A 27,337-nucleotide genomic window follows, 5' to 3' on the forward strand; every position below is an offset into this window, starting at 1 on the left:
TTTTTACAATTTATATCGGTATATTCTACAACAGGACAAAATTTGGCAACAGTAATTTTAGAAAATTTAAAAAGGCTCGGTGTTAACAGTAGGTAAATGTTAGGACAAGGGTATGACGGCGTAACATCTATGAGTGAAAATTTCAAAAGCGTACAATCTTTAATACGTGAAAAACATACTGCAGCCCTTAACGTTCAATGTTGTGTACATTCCTTAAATTTAGTACTAGCACATTCTCCGAATATTCATTACATTTGTAATTGTATTAGATCAACTAAATTAGTTGGTAATTTCATTAAAGTTTCTGTTTGACGAACTGAGTTGTTAAAAAATAAAATTAAAGAATTTATTCCCGAAACAAAATGGACTAAATTAGCATCTATGTGTGAAACTCGGTGGGTCGAAAACCACGTTGGAATGATTCGATTTTTAGATATATATAAACCTATTGTTGACACTAGATGAACTCCAATTATTTCATGCTATTGAAACATCAACAAAAGCACTAAATCTATATCGTCACATAACAACTAGTGAATTTGTTATTAGTTTAGTGACAGCTAACACACTATTTTCATTAACATTACCTTTATGTAAACATACATTTCATTACAATCAGTAACATGTGATTTAAGTGAAGCAGTGTCATTTGTCGAAACTGTTTTGAATGAAGTTGAAGACATGCGAATCAATAAAAACCAAACATTTAAAGAAATATTTGAAAAAGCAAAAAATATGTTGATAGACGGAGAAGATTAGATAAAAATATAAACAAAAACTAGTTGGACGTCAAAAAAATAGAACTAACGTTAATTTTAACTCTTCAGAAGAATATTTCCATATAGCTATTGCTATTTCTTTTTATGACGATTTTATTCAGCAACTAAACGATAGATTTTTAAAACACAAAACAGTTTTGTCTTCTTTATATTTATTAATACCAAAAATGTATTATAAAGCTGCATTATCAGCTACAGATTTTAATTTATATTCTGACTATATAGGTATGGATGTATTACCCGCAGAAATTAAACTATGGAATAAGAAATGGATCTCACATTCTGAGAACGATCGTCCTAGTACAACCATCAATACATTAAACAATTGTAATTCTGATTTATTTCCGTGTATATACTTTTTATTAAAAGTTTTAGCTACATTACCAGTTTCAACTGCAACGCCCGAGAGAACGTTCTCAACGCTGAAACGGATGAAAACATTTTTGCCAAACGCTATTGGACAAAACCGTTTAAATGGAGTAGCATTATTATGTATTCATAGAAATATTAAAGTAGATCCCGAAGACGTCCTTAATAAATTTGCTCTTCAAAAAGATAGAGCTATTTTACTAATATAAAATAGTCAACATATTGCATGCTTATAGACTATACATTTATAATTATTTTGTAAATTTAATATTGAAAAAATTGTATTTTATATTTTATCTTTTTTTTATTTGTGCTTTTAAATAATGTGAATAATTCTATAATATGTAAAATATTGATAATCAACTATTATATAAATTGAATATTATAATGATGACTTATGTTTTAATAATGATAATAATGACATTTTATATTTTTAACGTAAAAATGAAAAGTGTTTAGTATCTATATTTAAAAAAATGTTAGACCCCCCCCCCCCCGAAATTTTTTCCCAGTTACGGTCTTGCTAATAAGTGCACTTGTCAACACTTTACAACGATTCGTATTAAACAAATCTTGATTTAAAAATATTACTTAAAAAATATAATAAAAAAAAGTGTTTATGTTATAAAATATGTTAAAAAATATATATATTCATATTGGTGGCCGATACCAAATAATTGAGAAAAAGGCGAAGGAAAAGAGGATGATTCATAGAAAATGTTTATGATTTGATACTTAGAATTATTTTTAATACATATATTAAGTCGGTATAATAGAAATATACATTTAGTTACTATGGCAAAATAGCCATATTTATAATAGCTATAGAGATATTAATTTTATTAACCACAAATAGTTATAATATTTGATTAGAATCTAATTAATCGATACTTACTAAAATTTTTTATAATTTACTATTTCCTATTTTTCTCTTATTGTTATTTTTCTAGATCGCTAAATTAGGTTATTATTTTAGTAGGTCATGATTATTAAAAAATATAATCTAATTTAATCTTATAAGACTAAAAAATACAGTTTTTATTTATCAAAAAGTTTAGAATATATAAATAATGTTATTGGTAGTTGTTTTAATATATTAAATAGCGGAAATAATAGTTATACTAAAAATATAATTTATAACAGTTACATAAGTCTATTGAGAATCATCATTCACCTAAAAATACATTGAATAATATTTAAAGGTTATCATATGTATTTATACTGAGTTGTTTAATAAAAATTAAGCCATATATACTTTTCTCATTTTTATATTGTACAAATCATTTATCAAATAAATTGTAGTTATGTTTTCATATATAGAAACCTATGTAAAGGCAATATATAAGCACCGAATCAATATGAAATACCAAAACCAATTAAGATTATTTTAACCAAAATTTCTCATTTTATATAACATTTAAAATGAAATTTACTAAAACCTATTGTAACCTATCAAATTGTATAGTAGATAATTGCTTTTGTTATTTATTTTAATAAATTAACTCGATTAATTCAGAAATTTAAAACATTAAGATCTATTTTAAGAATAATCTTTGAAATTTTGTGAGTAAATTATTATATAATAAATAATAATATATATCTAATATATTATATTAGATTTTTAGTTGGTGCGTGAAAATGTAATAGACGATAATAGCAGTGATACGAATTGAATCCGAATTCTCTGAAAATCCGGATTTCTAACCTAACCTAACCATGGTTTAATATTTCAGAATTCTGTATTAAAATTAAAAAATTATTTTATAATAAAATGTGTGGTTATCAAATCAATAAAATAATACTAATTCAATTATTTTTAAATTTAAATTTGAATTATGAATAAAATTCGGTTTTCGGATTGTGAATTCCAAGAATTCGGATTTTTCCCATCACTGGTTAATAGATATATTATTTCTAAACACTAACCGAAAAACATAATTCGAATACCAATAAATCCAATCAGAATCTGCAATTACGTAATATTTTAATTATTCATCAACAAAAACTAAAAGAATATATACAATTCTTCCAAATCATTCATTTAATTATTCATAAATTATGATTTTAAAGGTTTATGTAAGCATTAATAGTCATATTGTATTTATATTTTATAATTATACCTATTATTAATTGTTATTCTATACGGTAAAAATGTATAGTTAATTTTATCAATATATAAATTATTTATTTATTTGATTACTTCAATATTATACTTGTACATTTAAACAAATGAGTTAATTTTTAATATAAATATTCATCTTCATTACTACGGCTTGGTTATAACTAATAACCAGGAAACAAAGTTAGTAATGATAGTTAAGTAAGAAATCGAAATTAATTGTGGATTATTTTACGGGAACTCATAATTCGTACTGTTACGTAATTTGAACTTTGATTGTAGTTTGATTTAAATTAATTGCAACTATATTATATAATCAATATTTTAAATAATAAAAATAGTGCATTAAATTTACATAAATCAAGATAGACGTTTAATGTAGGCACGTATAAATTGTTTGATGTAAACCATCAAAATATATTAGATTGAAATTAGTTACAGTTAAAACTAATTACAAATAAAGACAGCTAAAAATGAAGCCTATACCTAACTACAAATGAAAAAAATGTAACTTTACATGTATAAATAATTTATGCTTCACGTGTAAAGAACTGCCGATTTAGATGGGTCTCTTGAACGAACCATATTATAGTTATATAATAATATAATAAATATATAATAATTATATATTATAACTAGGTTTTTAATAATTTGTGTGAAAAATATTAGTGTTAAGAATTATGCATTTCATCACTTTACACGTAAATTCAAATTTCACTGTCAAGGAGCAAGAGTGGTTAGCAATCTGTACATCACTCACCTAACCGATCCATCCTAGTTATATTGAAGTAGAAAAAAATGCATATATAATATAAAAAATGTCAAACTTATATTAATCTTGAACTATCTGATTATCAGATGATAATAATTGTATTTACAATTATAATACATTCCTTATTTCACTCATAATCTATAACTATAACAATAGTGAACTATTGTTATTCGATTACTTAATTTTTAATAACTGGAAAAGTTATGACTTATTAAGTATATGTAAAGCACATAATTTGACTACGTCTATATCAAATTAACTTATTTGTTCGCGATTTTTAGTTTATTGCTGATAGGTGCAGTATGCGCCATAGAAAACTCACAACGCTCTACTAACTGGTACTAAGTTTATAGAAACCTTAAATATTTAGCGAACAGAATTAAAATATAAATTATGAGCTAAATTTTTAAAAATTAAGCTTAAATAAACGTTGATTATCTAGGACCTATACTATATAATATTATGTTATGTAGTTAATTTATTATTAAAATAATTAATTCTTGAGTATAAATAACATAATATATAGTTTTATATAACCGGACTCATTACGTCATGGAATTTATTCAATGTGTTAAGCTTAAAATATTCATTATAATTGGACCCAGGGTTATCATGATAAAATAAATAGTAATAACATAAATCAAGAATTATGATTTTCGGATGACGGTAGATCGAGACAAATAAAGGGAATGCCAATAATGAGAAGGACCAAGATTTCATCACCAATAAAAAAAAGGCCACCAAAAATTCTTCAGATAAAATTTCATTATGTCTTATGCTGAACTTAGGTAAGATTAAGCTTAACGCGTTATTTGTATTTTTTTTTTATATGTAAATCAGAGTTGAAACGTTTTATACTGTATAAAAATAAAATCCCTTACTATTTATTTATTTATTTTTTTATTTAATCCTATATGTGAACTTATTAATGTCAGTCAAAAATCCTCTTCATCAATCGCAAATGCAACTGAAGCATGGTTGGCTTTATCAAATAAAATTTCAAACCACTTTGAAGGATTTGATTCAATAATATAAAAAGGATAAAATCATGCATTAAATAAATATTTACTAACAACAAATTTTCTTCATCCAAAATATCAAGGGGAAAAAAAGAAACCTGAACATAAAAGTATTGTTGAAGATTTTATTTTAAATTCTGATGAAATTGGATCTGAAGACTTAAACAGTTTTATTGCGTATAAAGAAAAAACTGGGCTATTTAAAATTTTATTTTAAAAACATGGATTATCAGTAGAGCCCGGATTTATATGTATTTGCATATTTGTACTAAGTATATGCACGTCTATGAAGGTTTAAAATGTTCACAATTCATACCACACCGAATTTAGACACCAATTTTTAAATTGCATATTTTGCATATTTCGAGGGTTATTGCATATTTATTCAGAAATGCATAGAACATGCATATTTAATAGATTTTTAATAAATTAACTATTTTAATTTACAGTAAATGTTGTAATCGCCTCGAATAGAGCACGAATATACATGATAGGTATTAAGTTTCAAAAATATTATTTTAAAATATTTTTATTTATTTTAAGTTTTCTTTATTTATTTATTTATTTTTAGTTTTTTAATAGTAGGTAACTTCAAATGATCTAAAATATTTATTTTTGGTTTTTTTTTAATTTGTATTCTCGAATTTAAGTTTCCTAAAAGTTTTAGATCGATTTAAACAATTTCAAATATAAAGCAGTGGATCTTATTATTCTTGTTTTTGATAAAATATTTAGAATTTTATTTGGTATAAAAGAGTGTTTTTTTTAAAAAAAAACACACATTTTATAAAGTGTAACATAATGCATATAATTGCATATTTAGCCACTTTTTTTTTGCATATTTGCATCATATTTAACACTTTTTAAATACATATAAATCCGGGCTCTAATTATCATGCATTTTGGTCTTTTACTAAAAATAAGCATCCAAAGTTACAAGGATTGACAAATAAATACTACATTTACCAGCGTAAACTGCCCAGATAGAAAAAATGTTTTTTAACTGGTCATACATACACAGTTCTCTTAGAAACCGTCTTCATAAAAAACGTTCCAAAAAATTATTAAGTACCTACTACACACTTAAATTAAATGCAAAAACTCAAAGTTCATCAAATAAGTATTAAATATTAATTATTATTTTATAGTTAATGTTAATAATTTAGTTTTAATATTGTAAAAGGATAATTTTTTTTTTGTAACATTTAATAAAGAATTATCAAAGGGAATAGAAAAATACTTTTATTTTACATTTACTTGTATTAAGATACTCAGCGTTGCTAATTACTAATGTTATTGTTAGTGCATTCTTAATGGAATTGATAACATTTAAATGTTACATTAAAATATGAATATAATATCATAATAAATTATTTATATTCTGTATCTGTAGGAATATTTTATTATTTTTAAGGTAGGTCATATTTGAATAATTAAAAAAAGATAATTAAAAAATTGCAAACAAAATTTTTTTTTATAATTTATGCAACATGCATATATAATTTTTACCACCAAATATATTTTTAGTATGTATAAAAATTAAAAACCTTACTTTATATCTGAAATAGGAGGTATTTTTAATTTTTAAGAGTGAATTTCAAAAACAAACCATATTGTACGTTTTAGTAATTTTATACGTTTTATACGTGGGACATTACCAAACCTTATATATATACATAAAACGAAATTTTTATTTTCATATCAAGCTTTAGCAGGTTTGTGTAATTGGATTAAAAACAACTCATATGTAGGTATAGTATTTTTTTTTAATTTCATATAATCAGTTTTCATAATAATATTTTTCAAATTTTTCATGCACAGTTAAAATTATATAATGTTATAAATATGAAAGTTAAACTTCTCCATTTATCTATATCTTATAGTCCGATTAACTTAATCCTAATATGATTTTTATCGAAAATATTAATCTATTATATACCTATTAGAGTGATTATATTTTATTATGTTCCTCATCGTGTACTACTCTTTATATCTTAGGCTTTTCCTCATTTTCTATGGTAAATAAATGAGTTAAAAAACAATGAAAAAATATTTTTAAATTATATTATATTATATATTTTTATAAAATATTATAAATATAAAAAATATTTTTAAATTAAATTATATTATATATTACAATAAACCGATGATTATTTTTATAAAATAAAAAATACACAAATAATATTTATAATGTAAGGTTTTTTAAACACGTTTTTAAGCTCATTCTTGATAGTGAAAAAATCATATTTTAAATTAATAAATCCAATATTTATTTAAGTGATTAGTGAAATAGTTTATATGAAAAAATTAATATTTTCAATTGAAACTTGAAGTAGATAATTGCTCTCAAATCCTTAACAATCAATTTGTGTATCTATACTTAATTGGGAAAGATGATATAAATATGAATAGGTATTATAATAATGACATATATTTTTTATTCACGATGGAATTTGTTATTTGATTTGACATTAAAAAAGTTACTATTATAAATACTTTTCAAATTATTCAAAAGCTCACCAAATATAGTACCTTCGAATACTAATTAAAAATATATTGAAATCCATATTTTTATAATTCATATTATCCTATAAATAATTTATTTCAAACGTTATGATTAGGGTACGGATATTTATATTTTATATGCATATTTTATAAATAAGAAATAAAAAATATTTGAATTGCCTCTACTTCAAAAAAGAAGGTATAAGCAGAAAACTTTAACCATTGCAAGTATTTTCCAAAAATCCAGGGTATTTCCAAATTAAAACAATTTGTAGAATATTAAGCATAGTACTAAGTGACGAAAATTAAGGTATTTTGGAATAGTTATCTGAAGACATATACATTTTTTTTTAATATGTACTAATAGTATCTTGTAACGTAGAAAGTAGTTTTTCTAAGTATTTGTTTCAAAACTAATATATTTTATTGTTAATTCTGAACTTATGTAATAGATTAATAATTATTTATTCCGTGATTTATATATATATATATATATATATATATATAATAAATTTTAATAGTTTATACGATATAGGTAATATAACTATTTTTAATGATATTTTTAGCACATAAAGAAATTTTTTCGCATATTTTTGCACATATTTTTAATTTTCGTGGTCATAAATATGTGCATATTCAACAGTATTTCTTGTATCAAAATCCGGGTTTTAGTTGTTATATTATCAATAGGTATATGAAATAAAAAATTAAAAGCTTGTAAATTAATAATATTTGATGAACACCAATAAGTGCAAGATTATTGAATAATGAATTATTAAAGTTGTTAATTTTTTTTTATACATAAACTATTATTTAAAAATCCTTTATCTCGAGCGAAAAAAACATTTCTTTTAACAAAAACGAGTACTCACTTATTAAAATGTATTTTAGTATCGAATCAATTAATATTTAAAAAAAACTATTAAAATTTAATTGCTTTTTTTATGTTTTTGTTAAATCTAGATCAAATTTTACTTTAAATTAGTAATATCTACTTGACATTTGAACTATATTTCAATTACATGAACCAAGTAAGAAATAGCTTAAATTATATTTTATAAATAGTTAGTAATTTTTCTTTTTTTATGTTTTTTTTTATTGATCTCATTAAACATCGGCAGCAATCGGTCATTAGTTTTTTATAATCACAATTGTATTTTTACATTAAGTTTTTTAATTATTATTTTATAAATTATATAATCTTAGATTTGGTTGTATATGTTAATTTGCATAAAATAGTTAATTCACTTTATATTGTTTTGGTAGTTGGGCCCAAGAGCTGCATCTATATTATGAGATATCTTATGATCTATCCTATCTTGATTGTACTTTAAACATTCTGCAATGATCTGATTGACAGAGAGTTTGGTTCTACATGTTGTACATATTGGTGAGTCTTCTTTAGCCATAAAAAACCGTGTGTGATTCTGGTATGTCTTCTTTGTAGCTTGTGTATTACGGTTTCTTCTTTCCGTTTAAGATTGGGGTTTTGTCATCTGTATGCGTCTCTTTTTATTTCATTTAGTTTGATGCTTTATTTGCTCCAGATGTATTGTCATTTATCATTAATGATTTCTTTAATATATTTTTTTGAGACATCACGAGATACTTGTTCGATTAAAGGCGTATCGGAATTAGTTATAGCGAGAGAGGCTTGTTCGTCTGCAATTTCATTCCCTTTTATTCATTTTGTAATTTTATTTTTGTACTTATTAGATTAATAATAATAATACAAGTAACAATATTTACTATTTATTATAAGTAATAAAATAAGAGATGATTCATATTTTATGCTTACGTTTAATTAAATATATTGACCATTGTAAATATTGTAATATGAATACGTTTTATTGTAAAGTAAAAATCAATAGATATTTTTATTATATTTAAAAACGCTATTGATAATTTATTTATAAATATATTTATACATCTCTATAACTGGGATTTGTATATATTAGAAATTAAAGAAAATGGACTTTTAAAATTTACATTTATCTATATTAAATATTAAAGAATAACTAAAGTATTTGAAAATGAGGGTTTTTTATACATTTCACCCATACCATAAACATTTATACAACCACTACAATGATAAACAATAAAAAAATTATACACACATTTTGTAGGGAAAGTAACCACGAAAAATGAAACCGAAAATTCGACTCTATCTTATTATATATATAAACATATACATTATTTGTACACAGAAACAAAACTCTAAGACACGAATCAAAATATTTCTAAGTTAAAATAATTAACGAAAACTCGAGAGTATCAAAATATGTAATAAAAAATTTGATAAAATAAATTAATCGCGTTACTAAATTATTTTGCACAGCTTACGAAGTGTACAGTATGATTAATATAGAAAAAATAAATAAATATCTTGGATCTTGTAGTATTATCAATACACTATGTATAAATGCTTTAGAATTTTAATTTTATATTTTTACAACCAGTTACTCTAAACATTCATATTTTTATTTTCTCACAAATTCATATATTTTCAAATTAATTAAAATCTATCATTTAACTAATTACACAATAATTATTACTTAACCGGTTCGTCCTGATAACATTTATTTATTCGCATTGAACATAAACGATTATTTGATTATTTTAAATAATACAATATATTAGATGGTCCTGTGGTATATATTTTACCAAGTATAAATATTTTTACTACAATATAAGAACCATTAAATTTGAAATTTAAATTGATATTCAACTACCTCAATGTTCGATTATCGTTATTCAGTTATAAAATTGGTAAATTCATCATAAATTTTATTATAATTAATATATGAGCAGTGTAAAGTAGATTGAAATTCGGCACAATGATTATGAAATAAATAAAAGAGATTAAAAATAAAATTAACAAATTTAAAAAGGTCGATAATCTTGGTAGTTTATGTTTTTTTTTTTTTTTGTTGTGCAAGTTGAATTTAATTGTTTAGGTACATTTGAAATCATTGAACCAATGATAAACTGAAAAAATCTGAACGAAAATCGGTATAATATATTTTATCTATGTATAGGTAAATCTGTCTTTATGTCGAGTTGAACATCGTCTTTACACTTCATGTCCGAGTTTTCTGCGCACAATTATCTATTCCTTTTTTTCTTTCGTGGACCAAATGTGCATTTGAAATAAAATTGTTTTCACTTCTAACACATTTTTATAACACTGAACCTATAAGTAAGATTTAAAAAATCATAAACATTATGAGTCATAACATTGGTCTTACTACTATGTGAAAACATCAAAAATGCATAAGTATACATTTTGTTTATAAGCATTTTAATTATCAAATGTTGACAAATTTAGATCAAAATCGCAAAGATCTCCGTAAATTTTGAAATTAAAACACAACATAACTTTCAATTTTAATACGTAAAATTTAAAAAATGTAATATATAAATTTTCACGAGATTTTCTTAGTATTGAATAAAAAAAAAATTACCATAAAGTCAATAAAAATTATATAAGCTATAGAATGTTAAATTTTAATAAAATTTCTGTATTATTCGAATATTTATATAAATTTAAATTAAATAATATTATTGTAGCCATTTTTTTATCTAAAAATATTAACTTTAGGAACTTAACACAAACTGGATACTTGTATAATCTTTATACATATTATGTAATAATATTCTTAACTGTTATTATTAAATTAATCAATATCCAAAGGTCATACATAAGTATTATGTTTTTCTTTTTGTTAAAAATGATTACGAACTTGTTAAGTACTAATACCATTATATCTGATATACTTATTAATTGCCAATATAAACTATCTTTAGGCATAGCAGTTGATATAACCGCCCTCTTACACTCAGAATTGTTTTTTGGAAACCAACGGTACATTGACATCAAATACAAAAGAACGATTCAAAAATGTACTAGATTTTTTTTTTATTTAGTATATATTTTTACGTTATTACTCTGGTTCACAAATAGCCAGATTATCGATATATGGTATACTAGAGCCTCATTTGAATGCGAGAATAATTTATTATTTTATCCACGCACACAACAGTGATTGTAATAAATTTATAATAATTAATTACTATCTTTCAGATTTATAGTACCTATAAAAACTAAAAGAGAGAGTTACATACTACATTCAAGTACAATCACTTTTCTCATATTTTCTGTATAATATTCAATTTATTCTAAATTTAGTGAAATACAATGTAAACCATCTGCGGATACTCATCAATTTACGTTTATTGTAATTAAATTAAATTAAATCACATCTAAATTTTATATGTAAAAATTATAATGAGTTAACAATAACCATTTGTTTTATATAAAATTATAGATAATACATTCCGTACACAAAAAATTGTTTAGGAAAAAAATAATTATCCATATCGGTCGATAATAACACGATAATAGATAATATTGCAGGATATCTCGTTCGTTTTAGCTTGCGCAATTGCCGTTTGGATTTGATTTTCGATTACATGAAATGCAAAATATGTTTTGATCACGCGTTCAAAAATCGGATAACGCTCTCTAAATACAACGCAAACATGTTTTCAAAATATCCACACGTTTCAATCATTGCAATCCAATTAACGCTACGAGAATGAAAACCATAAAAATTAGCATTCGTGAAACCGTGTAAGAATTAAAAGTTAAATGGAAACACTTAATGTTCTCTACTCACACAGCATTCACAACTGCACCAGATATCCTCGCGCATTATTCTAAAAGTTATTGCTCGCTATCGTCATGAATTAGCCGCTCTTGTTAAAGAAAAAATTAAAAACAACGAGCCTGTACGAAAAAACAATGCACATAAACATTTCAGTTCAAGAGTACCTACCAAACTGTTTTTTTTTCTTTAAAACGAAAACTACACATCATAGTTAATTTATTTTCGGTATTGTATGTAAAAATCAAACCTAAATAACTTCAATGTAAATTAAGAAATAATTAGTATTTGTTGTATAAATAAAAACAAAAACGTGTGAAAACCATATTGCCAGAGCATTAAAAGAAGCTCAAAAAAACCTTAAGGATACAGGCAGTAGCGCTTAGTGTTTCATATGGTACTGCATACAAATAAAAACTGAGTACAGCTCTAAGTATATTAAGTTATAACTGCAATTTCGAAGTCGTTTTATATCAAAAATACAAATTGTTATAACTTGTACATTCTAATACTAATCTACCTTTGTCTACCACGTGACCACCCACTTAAATTAGGTATTGTGCCCACAATACCTAAACATAAGCAGTGGCGTTTCAGACGTACTTTTTAAGATATTACTATACTCACCCATCCCTTGAACACACACAACATTTAAAGAGTTATTTTTTGTATTATTATTTATTAATATTACAAATATTATAAAAATAATAACACAGAAATAATATGAATCATTAATAGTACAATATTATCATTATTAATATTAACAATAATTATACTTAATATATTTAAAGGCTATTGTTTTAACTTACATGTTAAAATAGTATCTACCCACCCCTTATTTTCTTGGTGTAGCAGCTGATACATCTAGCAATAGGGTAGGGATCGATGTCACTAGATATGGGTATCAATGGAAATATATTAAATTGTTTGTACAGTATGCAGCAAAAATCCTCATAGATTTATCAAATTTTATAATTTTATTTTACTCGTAAATTTCCCAGTCCGAGTTAATCAAATGGAATAATCTGGAAAATTATTACAAAAAATATACGACCTTTGAAATTTTTACTTTTTACAGTAATTAATTTTTTAATTGATAACATGTTTTACACAAAATAAACAATCACCATTAATTATTGTGGCATTATAAATACACATAATGGGTGGTAATTTATTTGATTATTATGTACAGTCATTAATCAATACAAAATTAGTTCTATAGATAATTTAAAAGTGATTATATCAATTTACAAACAGTTCCTATTGAAATAATTATTTGCAGTGTCAATCAATTATTCTAAGTATTTTAATTATTTTAGTTATATTCATTCATTATTAATATCACATAAAATTATTTTTGTTAATTTAAGACACGGTAAATTGTTTAAATCGAAAAACAATAATTAAATTATACTTCAACAAAAACTAAAATAAAGATAAAAACCAAGAATAATCATCAAAATGGTTTTGTACAAGTTTTATTGAAAATTTAGTGATCGAATGCATTATATTAGCATTAATAGCGATTTCTTCAATACTTTCACTGCGTAGTAAAACATTTGGATGGATTGTAATATTATCTATCAGAAACGACCAAAATTCAGCACAAAATTTTTAAATTTATTCTAATAAGAAAATGTTTAATAATTTATAAACAACAAAAAATTAATAAATTATTGTAATTTATTATATAATAAGGTTTTTATATTTTGATAAAGTATCTACTACAAAACAGTTCAAAGATCAATTTAAAATGTCTGTCGATCACGTATACCCAATTTACATAGGTACTACTAAATCACCACATCATTACTTGTAGCTACAATAAAGGACGTTTCCGTTTTCCGCCAAATCGGTCAACAATTATTATCTTCATATTAAATTGAAATTTGTTCATTATATTTGTTAATAACCCCTAAACATAAATTTACAAGAATGAGTTCGACAAAAATTAAACATTTTTAATTTTTTGCGCACAATAAAATTAATATATTTTTCAAGTCATAATTTAATCGTAAAAGCTGTTTACCTTATTTTGCCAAAATGTTCTCTCCTTTCAATGAATCGGGAGCAGCATGTATATAAGTTGAATTAGCAGTAAGAATTTTGCATCGGCTTTCATAACATTTTTTCGTACATGATCTATGTCAGGGTGGTCCAATCTGGACAACCAAAGAATATTGTTTACACAAATGTGTTGGATTAATAATAAAGAATTTAGAAAAAATAAATGATTTTTATTGCACTTTTGTGTTGGTGCTGCGAAGCGCACAGGAGTCGACTATTAATTATAATAAAACTAATTTTAACTGTACAACCTACGTGCTATTATTTTCGTTTGAAAATGTACGTCGTTTATAGTATTATATTCGTTTGTTGCTAGGGGATCGAAAAAATAAAGAAGGTAAATAATAAACATCTGATTTAAGAATTGCATTTAGAGAAAGCAATAACTGCACACGGGCGAATTCTATATATGGGCTACGAAGTGCACGGGTTCAGCTAGTTATAATTAATAATAAGCCGCTTAATAACTACAATAATAATAATGACTTCCACAATTATCCACCAATAGAAATAGGATTCGCTGAGGCTACTATACTAACACGCAGGACCGGCTCAAGTGTTTAAACAAACATAAGCCAAATTTAGTTGTTGTCGCCCATTACGTGTAAATATTTTATAAAATATTTTTTTTTTTATACATAAAAATTTTCCAGGGAAAATGCCACCCTAGGCGTGGCCTATGTCGCCTACCCCTTGAGCCGGGCATGCAAACACGATATTTATACACGTATATATATACGTTATTCGTAAGGAGCTGAATTTAATCATGGTTTTGGACATAACTCATTGCACATATACCTACGGCTTGTAGTAAAAAAACATAAAAAGTATACAATCATATACCTAATGATTTTGTTATAATATTAATGTGGGTTTTTTTTTAATATAAGTCTTTTAAGGAGATTCAAAAAAAGACTTCGAGGGCCTCGGGTTAGACCACGCTGAACTACGTCTTCAACGGATATATAACCACACAAACCTTGTCCACTTTCTAGTAAAATAATTGTTTTTGAGTCACATACTGTTATCTTCTACAGTTCTATGCTTAGAGACGGAATCGGTTATTTGTCAATCCATAAAGTGTGTATACAGCACTATGGTGCCCTGCATGATTACTTCCAATTCGACAAATTCATAATAATTTTTTGTACACTTTTTTTCGTAAGATTTACACCTCGTAATGCTGATTTTAAACGTATATAAAAAGTAAAATTTAAAATGGTTGTAAATTATCATACTATATATAATCTATATAGTCAGAATATAAATTAAAATCTGTAGCTGATAATGCAGCTTTATGACACATTTATTAGTCCTAATCTTTATTACGACGTTGAAATAAAATAAAATAATACATTTTAACATATCTTATTTTAAATTACTGCTTTAACGAAAATATACAATTATTATTTAATACAATTTATAGTTAATAAACTATATTCATCACTAAATTGTTTTAACTTTTAAAAATTTCAGGGGGGGTCCGGACCCCTGGACCCACCCAGTTACGGCCTTGAATTCGACATTTAATAAAATATTTTGTAAATATTTAAATATTTCTAAATTTAAATTGTTCACTTTGATTTTATATTTTTATTGCGCATATAATGAATTACTCGTCTGTAACACAAATGTTTCATCACATGATCACTTTCAAATTCTAAGTGAAGCGAAGAACAGTAGCGTGGCGAACTCAACAATTTTCAGAGACAGCTACATTTTGTAGATACCCGCCCACAAGGCCGTATCCTGGAGGGGTCCAGGGTTTTTGGACCCCCCTCCCGAAATTGCTTCAATATTTTACGAATGTTTAAAATATTTAACTTAAAATACCTAACTATGAGAAAAAAAGTTTAAAATTCCTTTAGCAAACATAAAGAGCTAAAAATAAACTTTTTTTTTTATATAAAATTATTGATGTTTACAAAATGCCCATTCTGTCGCGGCGACCTTATTGGTGGGACATCGTTAGTGGTTGGAAAAATACTTGACGATACGGGTATGTATTATTTACAATTGGTAATTTATTACAAGTATATTTTCTATTTTTAAAGCGAACCTACAGGCTACAGCTAATGCAATCTCTTTCTTTTTCAGTACAATCCTCTACTGAGTGCTGCCTACACAGATGGATAAATTAATTTCGTATTATTTTCACTAGTTATTTTATAACTTATTAAATATTACCAGGGCTCGAAAGTTGTAACACTAACATTTTTACTTTTTAGCTCTTAAATAAGCACTTAAAAACTCTAAAATATGTGCTATAGCATTATAAATAGCACGAAAAGTGCATTTAACTTGAAAAAATTATAAATTCATTAGAAAAAAATTAAATGTAATTTTACAAATTGATAGGCTCATAGATGGCTGGACTGGTTAAATTATAAGCTGTTAACAAAAATTTTAAATTAATTAATTAGTAAATATCATTATTATCAACTAATTGTAATTATTTTCTGTATTATGTGAAAATATACCCAAATATAGCACTATAAACCCTAAATTAGCAAAATAGCAATAATACCCGTATGTATGAAAAAATAGCAAAATTAAATTATGTGTATAATATCCGAATAGTTTGAAATATATTTGTATCTTACTTTGGATGTTCTAGGATGAACCAAGAATAATATGCATTTTCTAGAACTTCCGAGCCCTGTTTGTTACAAATTAATAATCATGTCAGACGAAAACAGCTGTTCAATTTCGACTTCACATATTGGTATTCCATGACCAGAAGTTGAAAAATATCTTTTATTCTCAAATTTTTAATGGACCTATTACATATTATAAAATAATTAAAATTGAAGCAAGTATTATAAAATTAATTTGTATGAAATAAACAAATTTAAAAAATAAAAACAAAACAACAATACCTAATTAAATTAATTATATACAATTAATTATATTAATACAATTTTAAAACTTTTGAAGAACAATAAATATTCTTTATTTAGGAACGAGAAAAGGAACTAGTTCCTTTCTTCAAGACAGGAACGGTAAAGGATTTAGTTCCTTTTTAGCAAGATAAACGTCAACGTCAACGAGTTCCTTTTTTAAAGGAATTTTCCAAGCACTGCTAAATAGCAAACTATTTCCTATCTTTGAAGTCGACCGTCATTTGCAGGTATGGCAAATACGATAGTGACTATCGATAGTATAAAAAATCGATATTACTATCGATACTTGATTAAAAATATTTTAACCTGCAGTTGTGAACATTGTTTTTTAACAACAATATACTTAATTGAAGTCATAATTAGTTTATTTCATTGAGTTTATATATCCAACTATAGGTACAATTTAAATTCTAATTAATTTTATATTAATATCAACGGTTAATATTCGTAAAGGAAAATCGAGAATCGTGATCACAATCGCTACTCATATACACACAAATATAATAATTATTATATATTACTATTATTATTACATATTATTACATAAATCTGTGCTAAAATATATTACTTTATTAGATGTACCTAGTTAAACTTTTTCTGAACATTCTTAACAACCATCTAAAATCAAATATTATGGGGAAAAACTGAATGTCAATGAATATTGGAGAATAATTTCAGATTATGCATATTTTATATTTTCACAGTAAATATAAATAATATAATATAAAATAATAATATATTATAAAAAAAACGTAGTATAATGAAAAAACTAATGCATTATAACAATGAACTTGAAAATGGTATACATAATGAACTAAGTTACAGATCTATAAGTAGCGGCGAAATGGCTAAACATTTCGTCCCGGGAAATTACCGTATGACTGACCAATAATAATAATTTTTCATAAAAGTCTCCTTTATTCATGGATTAAATGCTCGTAGAACTGTTTAACATCACGTTTACACTAGGTTTTTATCACAATTTTACAATTAAATAGAATATACTTATTAATACATTATTTTTATAAAATAATTTTTAATCGAAGTACATTGGCCCAGTGTTATAATATGACTAGCAGCTCACCGAGAACTTTCCCGGTATCCCGGTGGGCCAACTACCACTGTCTATAAGTATATAATTATAAAGTACAAAGAAGTAAATTATAATAAAATAAAATGTAAAATTAATACCGCTGACCTTCAACTTTACGTTTACTATTTTTTACTTTATTATTAAAAAGTTCTTAGAATATACCATCAAATTTATTTACCATCATAATTTTGACTTCAGAGTCAAGAAGTCCTTTGGATCTTAATTTTTTGAATAATTCCATCATATTTTTAATTTTGAATTGCTGCCTACGGATCTTTTGTTGTAATACTTTGATTTTGCCTTTCATTTTCCTAACTGGAGTTATTATTTCAGTTGACTTTCTTTTTTTTGTAGGTGTAACATGAATAGGTTTAGCTTTTGTTGGAGTGATCAATATTGGATGAATTTCTTCAGTTAACTTATTATCTGGATTTTCATCAGTGAGTGAAGAATCTGAAGCAGTTTCTTTTGCGAATTTATGAATTTTTACTGGTGGCTGAGACGATGATGGAAGTAGTGGAACAGCATTATTTTTAAGTTTTAAATAATAACTACCTCCTGTTGGTTTTTGATAGTCAGTATGTAAAAAATGATTACTGCATAGCTTACTCCATTTCGTTGGAACAAATCCACTTTTTGTAACCAAGACCCATGCCTTTATTATTTCTGGATTTTTAAATGGTATAAACGTATCACATATTAATTATTAACGCTTATATAGGTACATAATAGAGTTGGAGTTTTAAACTTATGAAATATAATGTAAGTCACAATCTGACGTTTTCCTATTATTACAGTGAACAATTATAAACCATTTTACTATTTTACTTTTAATATTTAATAATTTTAAATTTTTGGTTGACGGTTTTTAAAATTGATAAAAAAAAAGTTGTGATAATAGGCATCGATAAAGTTATAATAATCGATAAATAATATATTGATACTATACTATTGATAATCACTATCGTTTTTGCCACACATGCAAATGGCGGCCGACTTCAATTTTTTTCCTAGGTGAAAATATATTATTACCGCGAATCCCTATTATACCCACAGATGTGCCAATAAAATTTAAATACCTTCAATTTCCAAATAGATTGGCATTTGCTATGACTATTAATAAGCCTCAAGGCCAAACGATGTCTGTCTGTGACTTAGATTTGAGCACATCATGTTTTTCACAGGGACAATTATACGTGGCGTACTGTCGAACCATCCAGTTTGTTTGTGTTGGCGAAAGATGGGATAATGAAAAATATTTTACACTCTGTTGCATCAAAGGATTGATATTGTTTTTTACTAATATTATCATAATTAGCGATGTATATAATTTTAAAGTATCAATTTTAATAAATTATTAAAAAAATAAATGTTTGATGTTTTTTTTATTTTTATATTCCGTTACCATTCACAGCACTCCATATTTCTTCCACTTATATACCACATTCTTACATACTTATATTAAATTAGTAATTTTTTTCTAGCAAAATATTCTCTAGAAATAATTTATATAACAAAACAACATTTGTCGGGTCAGCTACTATACAATAATAATGAATTTTTATATTAGCCAATAAATATTTAAATTACAAAATGATATACTTATTTTATTTTCATATCAAAATAAAAAAAGAATCATTCAATATGATGGGTTAGGTTTAGGGATTTAAAAATCTGGTAACCCTACCTATTACTATTATCCAATTTGAGGACCGAAAAGATGAAAGACGAACTTCCACCAACATTATTTAAATAATAAATTTATATATTTATACATTAAAAACTCTATAAATATATTTTTCTTTAAATAATTTAAATTAACATGAACACATTTAGGGATACTAATTTTGAAAATGGGGACGTTAAGTTCACCCGAGCCCCCCCCCCCCGAATTTTGCCTATGAGGCTACTCGAAACTGCCTTAAACAAAAGTTAATGTCCTCTAAAAAATAACGATAACACCACAGATAGGAAAAGCTAAAATGTTTCGCACTTATTTAGCGTTCGTCTTCCAACCACATCAAGATATTAACAATCCTAAATTTACAGAAGAAATTCAGAACTCTTTAACAAATCCGCTACCTGTACATTTACCTTTCGAAGCATTCTCTCCAAATGAAATTTTAAATTGAATATTATCATTTCCACTTCGAAAATCCCCAGTTTTGATCAAATCATCGAATCACCGCCGAAATAGCACGTCAACTCCCCAAAAAAGCAATTATACATCTCACATACATAATAAAATCAATACTGAGACTCTCTTATTTCCCCTTACAATGGAAAGTCTCCATTATCATCTTATTCCCTAAACCGGATAAACCAACTGAAAATCCCTCTTCATTCCACCCTATCAGTCTTTTACCGTTATTTTTAAAGCTCTGTGAAAAATTAACTCTTAAACGCATTATGCCTATTATTAATAAAAAGCAAATACTGCTTGATACCCGATTTGGTTTCCGTAACTCCCATTTAACCATACACCAAATCAACTGTTTAGTTGATACCATCTCTCTAACACTAGAAAAAAAATGAATTGCACGACGATATTCTTAGATCTCGCACTAGCGTTTGCCCGCGTTTTGGCATTCTAGCTTCCTGTTTAAATTTAAAAATATATTACCTGCCCCTTACTTTCTATTCCTTAGATCAATATCAGAAATATCTCCAATTATCGTCGGAGTCCCTTAGGGAGCAATACTATATCCAGTTCTATTTTTCTCTGCCGACCAACCAACCACTCCAAACACTTCTGTAGCAGAATATGCAGATGACAAAACTATTTGCACCACCCATAATGACCCTAACCTAGCCTCAAATCACCTTCAAAATCACCTCAACCTATCTACCTGGTATACGAATTGAAGAGCCAAAATCATTACTTATAAATCATTACACGTAACGTTCACTCTTCGTAAAGGCACTTCTTTGTAACATTAAACAACGCGATCATTCCAATTACTTCAAACGCACGATACTTAGGTATGCATCTAGACAAAAGACTTATCTAGGCTACCAAATTAAAAATGAATACTATTACTCAACCAAAGACGCAGAAACTTCTATTTTTTATTAAACAAAAAATCAAAAATTAATTTGAAAAATAAATTAAACCTATACAAAACACTAAAAGTTCCGACTTGGTCTTACGGTATCCAGGTTTGGGGAACAGCTAAACCATAAAATATTCAGATAATCCAAGCATTTCAATTAACCTCTCTTTGCCTGATAACGGATGCACCCTTTTACGTCTCAAACCACACTTTACCAGGGGCGGCTTGTCAGGGGAGACTTTGAAACTGTGTCTCCCTTTAAAAAAAACAGCTACTCGTAGATAATAACTATTTAAAAATGTATAGAAATTGTAATAACCCAAAAATACAAAAAATAAAATAGAAGAAGTAAGGATGAGTGGGATGTAAGATGGGGAGATGGTATATATGTGAATGGCGGTGAGGTATTAATGTATTAAAGGGTTGTTACTTTCCTCCTTATTCAAGGGAGGGCTCTCAGGGTTGAGAAGGTTCAACTTGGTATTTACCAGAGTAAATTTCACTCTGGATTCCAAGTAAAATTTCTATTAAAACAAAAATGTTAGGATGAGCTGCACTGAAACTAGCATTTAATTTTGCATGAAAACTTTCACAACATTTATGGTGCGATTTGTGGTTCCTGCAAACTCGGCCCATATATTAGGAGGAAATAATGCATCTTGCTCAATATATGTTTTTGGAAGATAATCACAAAATTTATCGACGTTTATATTAATTCATTTGATAGTCATTAAGTTATCAATAAAACAATCAAACACCTCCTCTGGTTATCGATATATCATATCACAATATCATATATATCATTATTGGAACGTTTATACGATTTTGATAACTCAAGCTGTTGAATTTTTCGCCACGAACTTTGCGCTAAGTGGAATCTACAACCCTTAATAATAGCATATGGCCAAATACATTTGACAGACGTATGAATTGACACCTCAAAATCGACAAATTTCGGTAGGTTGAAAATTCAGATGAAGAGACGTGCAATAACTCACAATATACTTAAAAGCTTTAGTGTATATTTCTAATGTTTTGTTGGGTAATACCAAGAAAACCAATGGTACATACAATCCATTTCGAAATCCGTGAATAGTAAAAAGTAAAAAGTATTTCGTACAACTTTTAAACGTCTCGTCCATGTATACTTTAGTATAAGGTTGCCATTCGTCCCGATTTCGCGGGGACACTACCGGTTTTTACTACAGAGTCCCGATATTTTTCATTTCCCGGCCGGGACGTGGATAAGTACCGGTTTCTTAAAATAAGTCTCGAATTGTTCACGTGTGAATAACAAACAATAAATAATTGTCGGAAATTTCCGAGATAGCCGAGGACCGATAATTTTACCGATAAAGTTTCATAGCGACTTAGCCTATACAATTTATAGAAATAACGATTAGTCGTATATTATAGTCATATATTAGTCTTCACTCTTGAGTCATACGTATTTAGTATTAAATTACTTTGCTGTGTTCTGTGTTGTAGTTACTAATTTTTATTTTTATGCAATTCTACGTATTATTATTTTAAACATCATGGCTCCAAAACGATTATGTAGCTTCACTGACAAACTCCAAAATGAATTTCCATTCATTAAAAAGGTAAAAACCGACAATAATTTTGATGTGCAATGTACTGTATGTTTGAGTACATTTTCAGTTAGCCATGGAGGGAAAACTGATATATCATATGAAATCCAATAAACATGAAATAGCACAAAAGGCTGCATTGACATCTGGCAAAGTAAATAATTTTTTTACACCATTAAAAGCTAATGACAAATCATTGAAATTAGCGGCCAAAGAAATAACCTTAGCTTTTCATACTGTTATGCATAATCATAGCTTTAACTCAATGACTTGTACAGCAGATCTTATTCGTCTTTTATTTAATGAAAAAAAATTTACTTGTGCTAAAACAAAAACCCGTGACCTAATAGTAAATATTTTAGCTCCTTTCGCAATGGAGAATACTATTGAAGGTTTAAAAAAAACTAATTATATTTCTGTGCTTGTTGATGCCTCAAATCATAAGTCCGTAAAATTAGTTCCTGTAATTGTTAGATACTTTAATCCAGAGAATGGGATTAAAAATGATATTTTGGACTTTTCGAGCTTACCCGTAGAAACTCCCGAGTTAATTCACAATAAAATTGTAAGTGTTTTGAAAAAATTTGAACTCGAAGAAAAAATAATAAGCTTCTCTAGAGATAATGCTAACACAAACTTTGGCGGTATTGCTAGAAAAGGCAAAAATAATGTATTTTTAAAATTAAAAAATACATTAAAGCGTAATATTTTGGGATTAGGTTGCTGCGCACACGTAATACATAACAGTATTCAGTATGCTGCGGATAGTCTTCCTATTGATATTTGAAAAAATAGTTTGTAAAATATTTGGATATTTCCATATTTATACCGTACGTGTTGAAACATTAAAAGAATTCTGTTCGTTTGTTGATGTTCAGTATAAAGAAATATTATCACACTCCAAAACAAGATGGTTATCGTTATATCCAGCAATTGAAAGAATAATAGAAATGTTTAGTTCACTCAAATCGTATTTTTTATCTTAAAATAACTGTTCAAACTTTTTGAAAACATTTTTTAAAAATGAAACTTCTATTTTGTGGCTTAACTTCTTACAAAGTCAATTGAAAACTATAAATATATACATTAAAATAATTGAAAATCAAAAGCTTTGCGCGGTGGAACTTATAGTAATTATGGAAAAATTAACTACAAAATTAAAAAATAAAAAAGATGATTTTTTTTTTTACCAAGTGATATCGAAGCATTACTTGTTCATCTAGAAGAAAGTGGTGAAATAATTAAATCAGAGTTTAAAGAAACGTGTACTAAATTTTATGACTTATGCATAAATTATATAATAGATTGGACTGCTTCAAACCAACATATACCAGAATTAAATTCATTAACATGGGTTTGTTTGTCAAACAAAGATGAAATAAATTGGTCCAACATAAAGCCATCTATTTCTTTTCTAAAATTAAATTTTAATATTACTTTAAACGAGGATGAACTGTATGAACAATTTAAAATGTTTGAACAATTTTTAAGAAATAAAACCGATGAATGGCAATGCAAAACATCTGAAGAAAAATAGCTGTCAATTTTTAAATCATTTAAAGAGAATAATATTGATTATTCTATGTTATTAAAAATTGTAGAATTTGCATTTGCATTGTCTGGATCAAACGCTGCAGTGGAGAGAATATTTTCATTGATGAATAGTTGTTGGACAAAGTCACGAGATAATTTATGCATCAATACAGTAGAAGCTACTTTAGTCATTAAGACTAATTTGGAAAATAAACCATGCCAACAACTTTATGAAGACATTTTGAAAAATAAAGATTTGCTCATTCGAGTTCATAAAACTGCAAAATATTCAACAACAAATCAAAAATCAGAAACGGAAGCTTCTGGATCTCAAACATGAAAAAATTCGAAAAATGAAGTTAGATGAAATCGATGATGAATAATGATGCATATTTAAACAATACACATATTAGTAAATAAGTAAGACCACTCTGTTTTAAATTAAAAATTGTGTACTTAATTATTTTTTTTAAGATAATTTAAAATTATATTTATGAATAAGATAATAAAATACTATTATTACATTTTGTGCTGTTTCTAATTTTTGACTTTTTTAATTATTATAAATTATAATATAATAAAAATATTAAATAACGTTGGTCTAAAAAAAGTATTATTAAAAATTCCAAAGAATGTGTTGTGGGGGGGGGGGTATTAAAGTGTCCCGGCTTGTATTTTTGTATAAATGGCAACCCTACTTTAGTAACACCACACAAACAGTGCCGCAAAAACCGGGTGTGCAGAGTGTGCCGCGCACATGGGCCCCAAGACTTACATACATTTGGGGGGCCCCTAGTCCCAGCCTAAAATAAACTACACTTTTACAAACACACAATTATTTAATAAATTATAGTTTTAATTCAACTAACAATTAATTAACTTTTTTTAAAATTCAAGTAAGGATGTTATAATATTTTAGAGTAATTTAATATTTATTTAACAATGAGTCCATTGAGTATTTGAGTAGACATAAAACATACCTACCTAAACTACTTAAATAAATTTACTACATAAATATGTAGTGAAGTATAATATACAACAGTTGTAGGTATTTAATTTGATATATATATATACATATATCATACACTAACTGATGTGAAACGAGTTTTAAAACCTAAAAAAATTGATACTTATAAATAAGACGTACAACAAAAATTAATCCTAGGAAGGGGCCTAATATAATTACCGCACACGGGCCTCCAATTTTGTAGTTGTGGCACTGAAAAACCTATGATATTATCTACCAAATTATTACAGAATAAAAATTGTTCACCTCTGTTTGTAGTTATGTTCATTGTGGTTAAACAATTATGGGTTTCTAATATGCTTTTAGGTAATTTAGGATATAGTACTTTACGAGCATGATGGATGAAGTTTTTTATTAATTTCAAATCATTAGTGTTTATCGAAGGAATATCGCTGTTTTTCAATTCGAATCTAATGAGCCTTAAAGATCGTGTAAAAATATCATCTTGTGATTTTCTTTTAACCGAGTTACTTAACTTTTGTCTATTCAGAACCTTCTCATCACATTTTTGGTGCTTATGCACATTACATTTATCTATTAAGTCTAAAGTGTAAGATAATTTTAAAAAATACATGTATTAAGATAACACTTCCAACTTGTACATCATTCCGCAACATTTTGTGGAAGCGAAATTTAAATCCGTCTTTAATGATAATTTATTTACCTTTTTCGCTTGACACGAAATCCATAATTTAATTTTTATATGTAATATTAACACCACAAAACACACTATACTTTACAGTGGCGTATACAAGGGGGGTGTTTGGTAGATATGACACCCCCCTTGAGCCGTATCATATATTACATTATTATAAGAATATAGGTAAATCGATAATACAATATGAAATATAAAATAATGCACAATACTAATTACATATATATACAGGTTAACATTATCGTGATTGCGACAATACGTGACGAAAATTATTCGTTTACGTTTTCGTGCAACACAAAACGTTTAATAATAATAGGTATTGTAGCATCGAATACTAATATTCGAATAATTTATGGTAAAGCTATCCGAATTCGAATATACATTACATCTCTATAACAGAAATTATGTATACATATTAATGATTTAAAATGAAAGTTTTAGTTTGTACGTATTATATATAATATTTAATAATTATAATTAACACCCCCTTTCAGAAAATCCTAGCTACGCCACTGATACTTTATATATTTTATTAGATGGACTTTTAGCCTTGACACGTGCCGATATACTGAAAAGTTACAATATGATTATAAGATTGTAAGATATTACCGATCATTATTAAGACTACTCTTATAGCCGGAAATTACCGCGGACCCAATTCCAGTATTATCGAATAACATCGCAGACCCAACTCGTGTTTATTTTAAGCGATCAAATAGCTAAGGACCCAACTCGCGTTTTCCCGTTATGCTGTACGTATGTTGTTACCTGTTGACCCTTCAATTATGTCCGTTTAACTATTCGGCAATTTTAACTCATAAGTTGGGCCCAGATTTCAATGCAAAGTGCATATTTTTTTCGTTGATCATACACAATGTTCTCTAAGAACATAATTCGTTTCATGTAACGAAGGTTTCAAAACTACAAATTTTATTTTGCATATTTCGACGTTTTTTCATTTTTAGTATTATTGGGTCATTTTGTTGGTTTTTAATGCATATTTGTTCGATATACTAAACAAATTTAGCCTATTCAAAATAAAATCAAAAGAAAAATTATTTTCTTGATATTTAAGTAGGTTTATCAGATTTATCTAAACACATTGTCAATCTTTATTTTTCGATTCAGTTTTTATCTTATCTTAATTTATTATTGATTATGGAACGTCACCAGTATTTGGTTAA

General features: G+C 26.3%; 3 protein-coding genes across 3 annotated transcripts; 2 read left to right on the forward strand and 1 right to left on the reverse strand.

The window, feature by feature from the left end:
* The first annotated feature begins 946 nt into the window (after window positions 1-946).
* LOC112690022 (zinc finger MYM-type protein 1-like) lies at window positions 947-1,357 on the forward strand. Its single transcript, XM_025563909.1, has one exon. It carries the CDS (start codon window positions 947-949, stop codon window positions 1,355-1,357), a length of 411 nt encoding a protein of 136 aa, XP_025419694.1.
* A 17,087-nt stretch (window positions 1,358-18,444) lies between these two features.
* LOC112690023 (THAP domain-containing protein 1-like) lies at window positions 18,445-20,803 on the reverse strand. Its single transcript, XM_025563910.1, has 2 exons — window positions 20,731-20,803; window positions 18,445-18,959 (listed from the first exon to the last, which is right to left on the reverse strand). The coding sequence occupies exons 1-2, from the start codon at window positions 20,801-20,803 to the stop codon at window positions 18,445-18,447; spliced, it is 588 nt and encodes a 195-aa protein (XP_025419695.1).
* Window positions 20,804-22,780: 1,977 nt separating this feature from the next.
* On the forward strand, window positions 22,781-23,745 carry LOC112690081. The gene is made up of 2 exons (XM_025564000.1): window positions 22,781-22,950; window positions 23,009-23,745. The coding sequence occupies exons 1-2, from the start codon at window positions 22,885-22,887 to the stop codon at window positions 23,723-23,725; spliced, it is 783 nt and encodes a 260-aa protein (XP_025419785.1). The 5' UTR covers window positions 22,781-22,884; the 3' UTR covers window positions 23,726-23,745.
* Window positions 23,746-27,337: the final 3,592 nt, after the last annotated feature.

The sequence above is a fragment of the Sipha flava genome, unplaced genomic scaffold (genome assembly GCF_003268045.1).
Source record: "Sipha flava isolate LNK unplaced genomic scaffold, YSA_version1 48_pilon_pilon, whole genome shotgun sequence".
In the NCBI taxonomy this organism is placed as follows: Eukaryota; Metazoa; Arthropoda; class Insecta; order Hemiptera; family Aphididae; genus Sipha; species Sipha flava.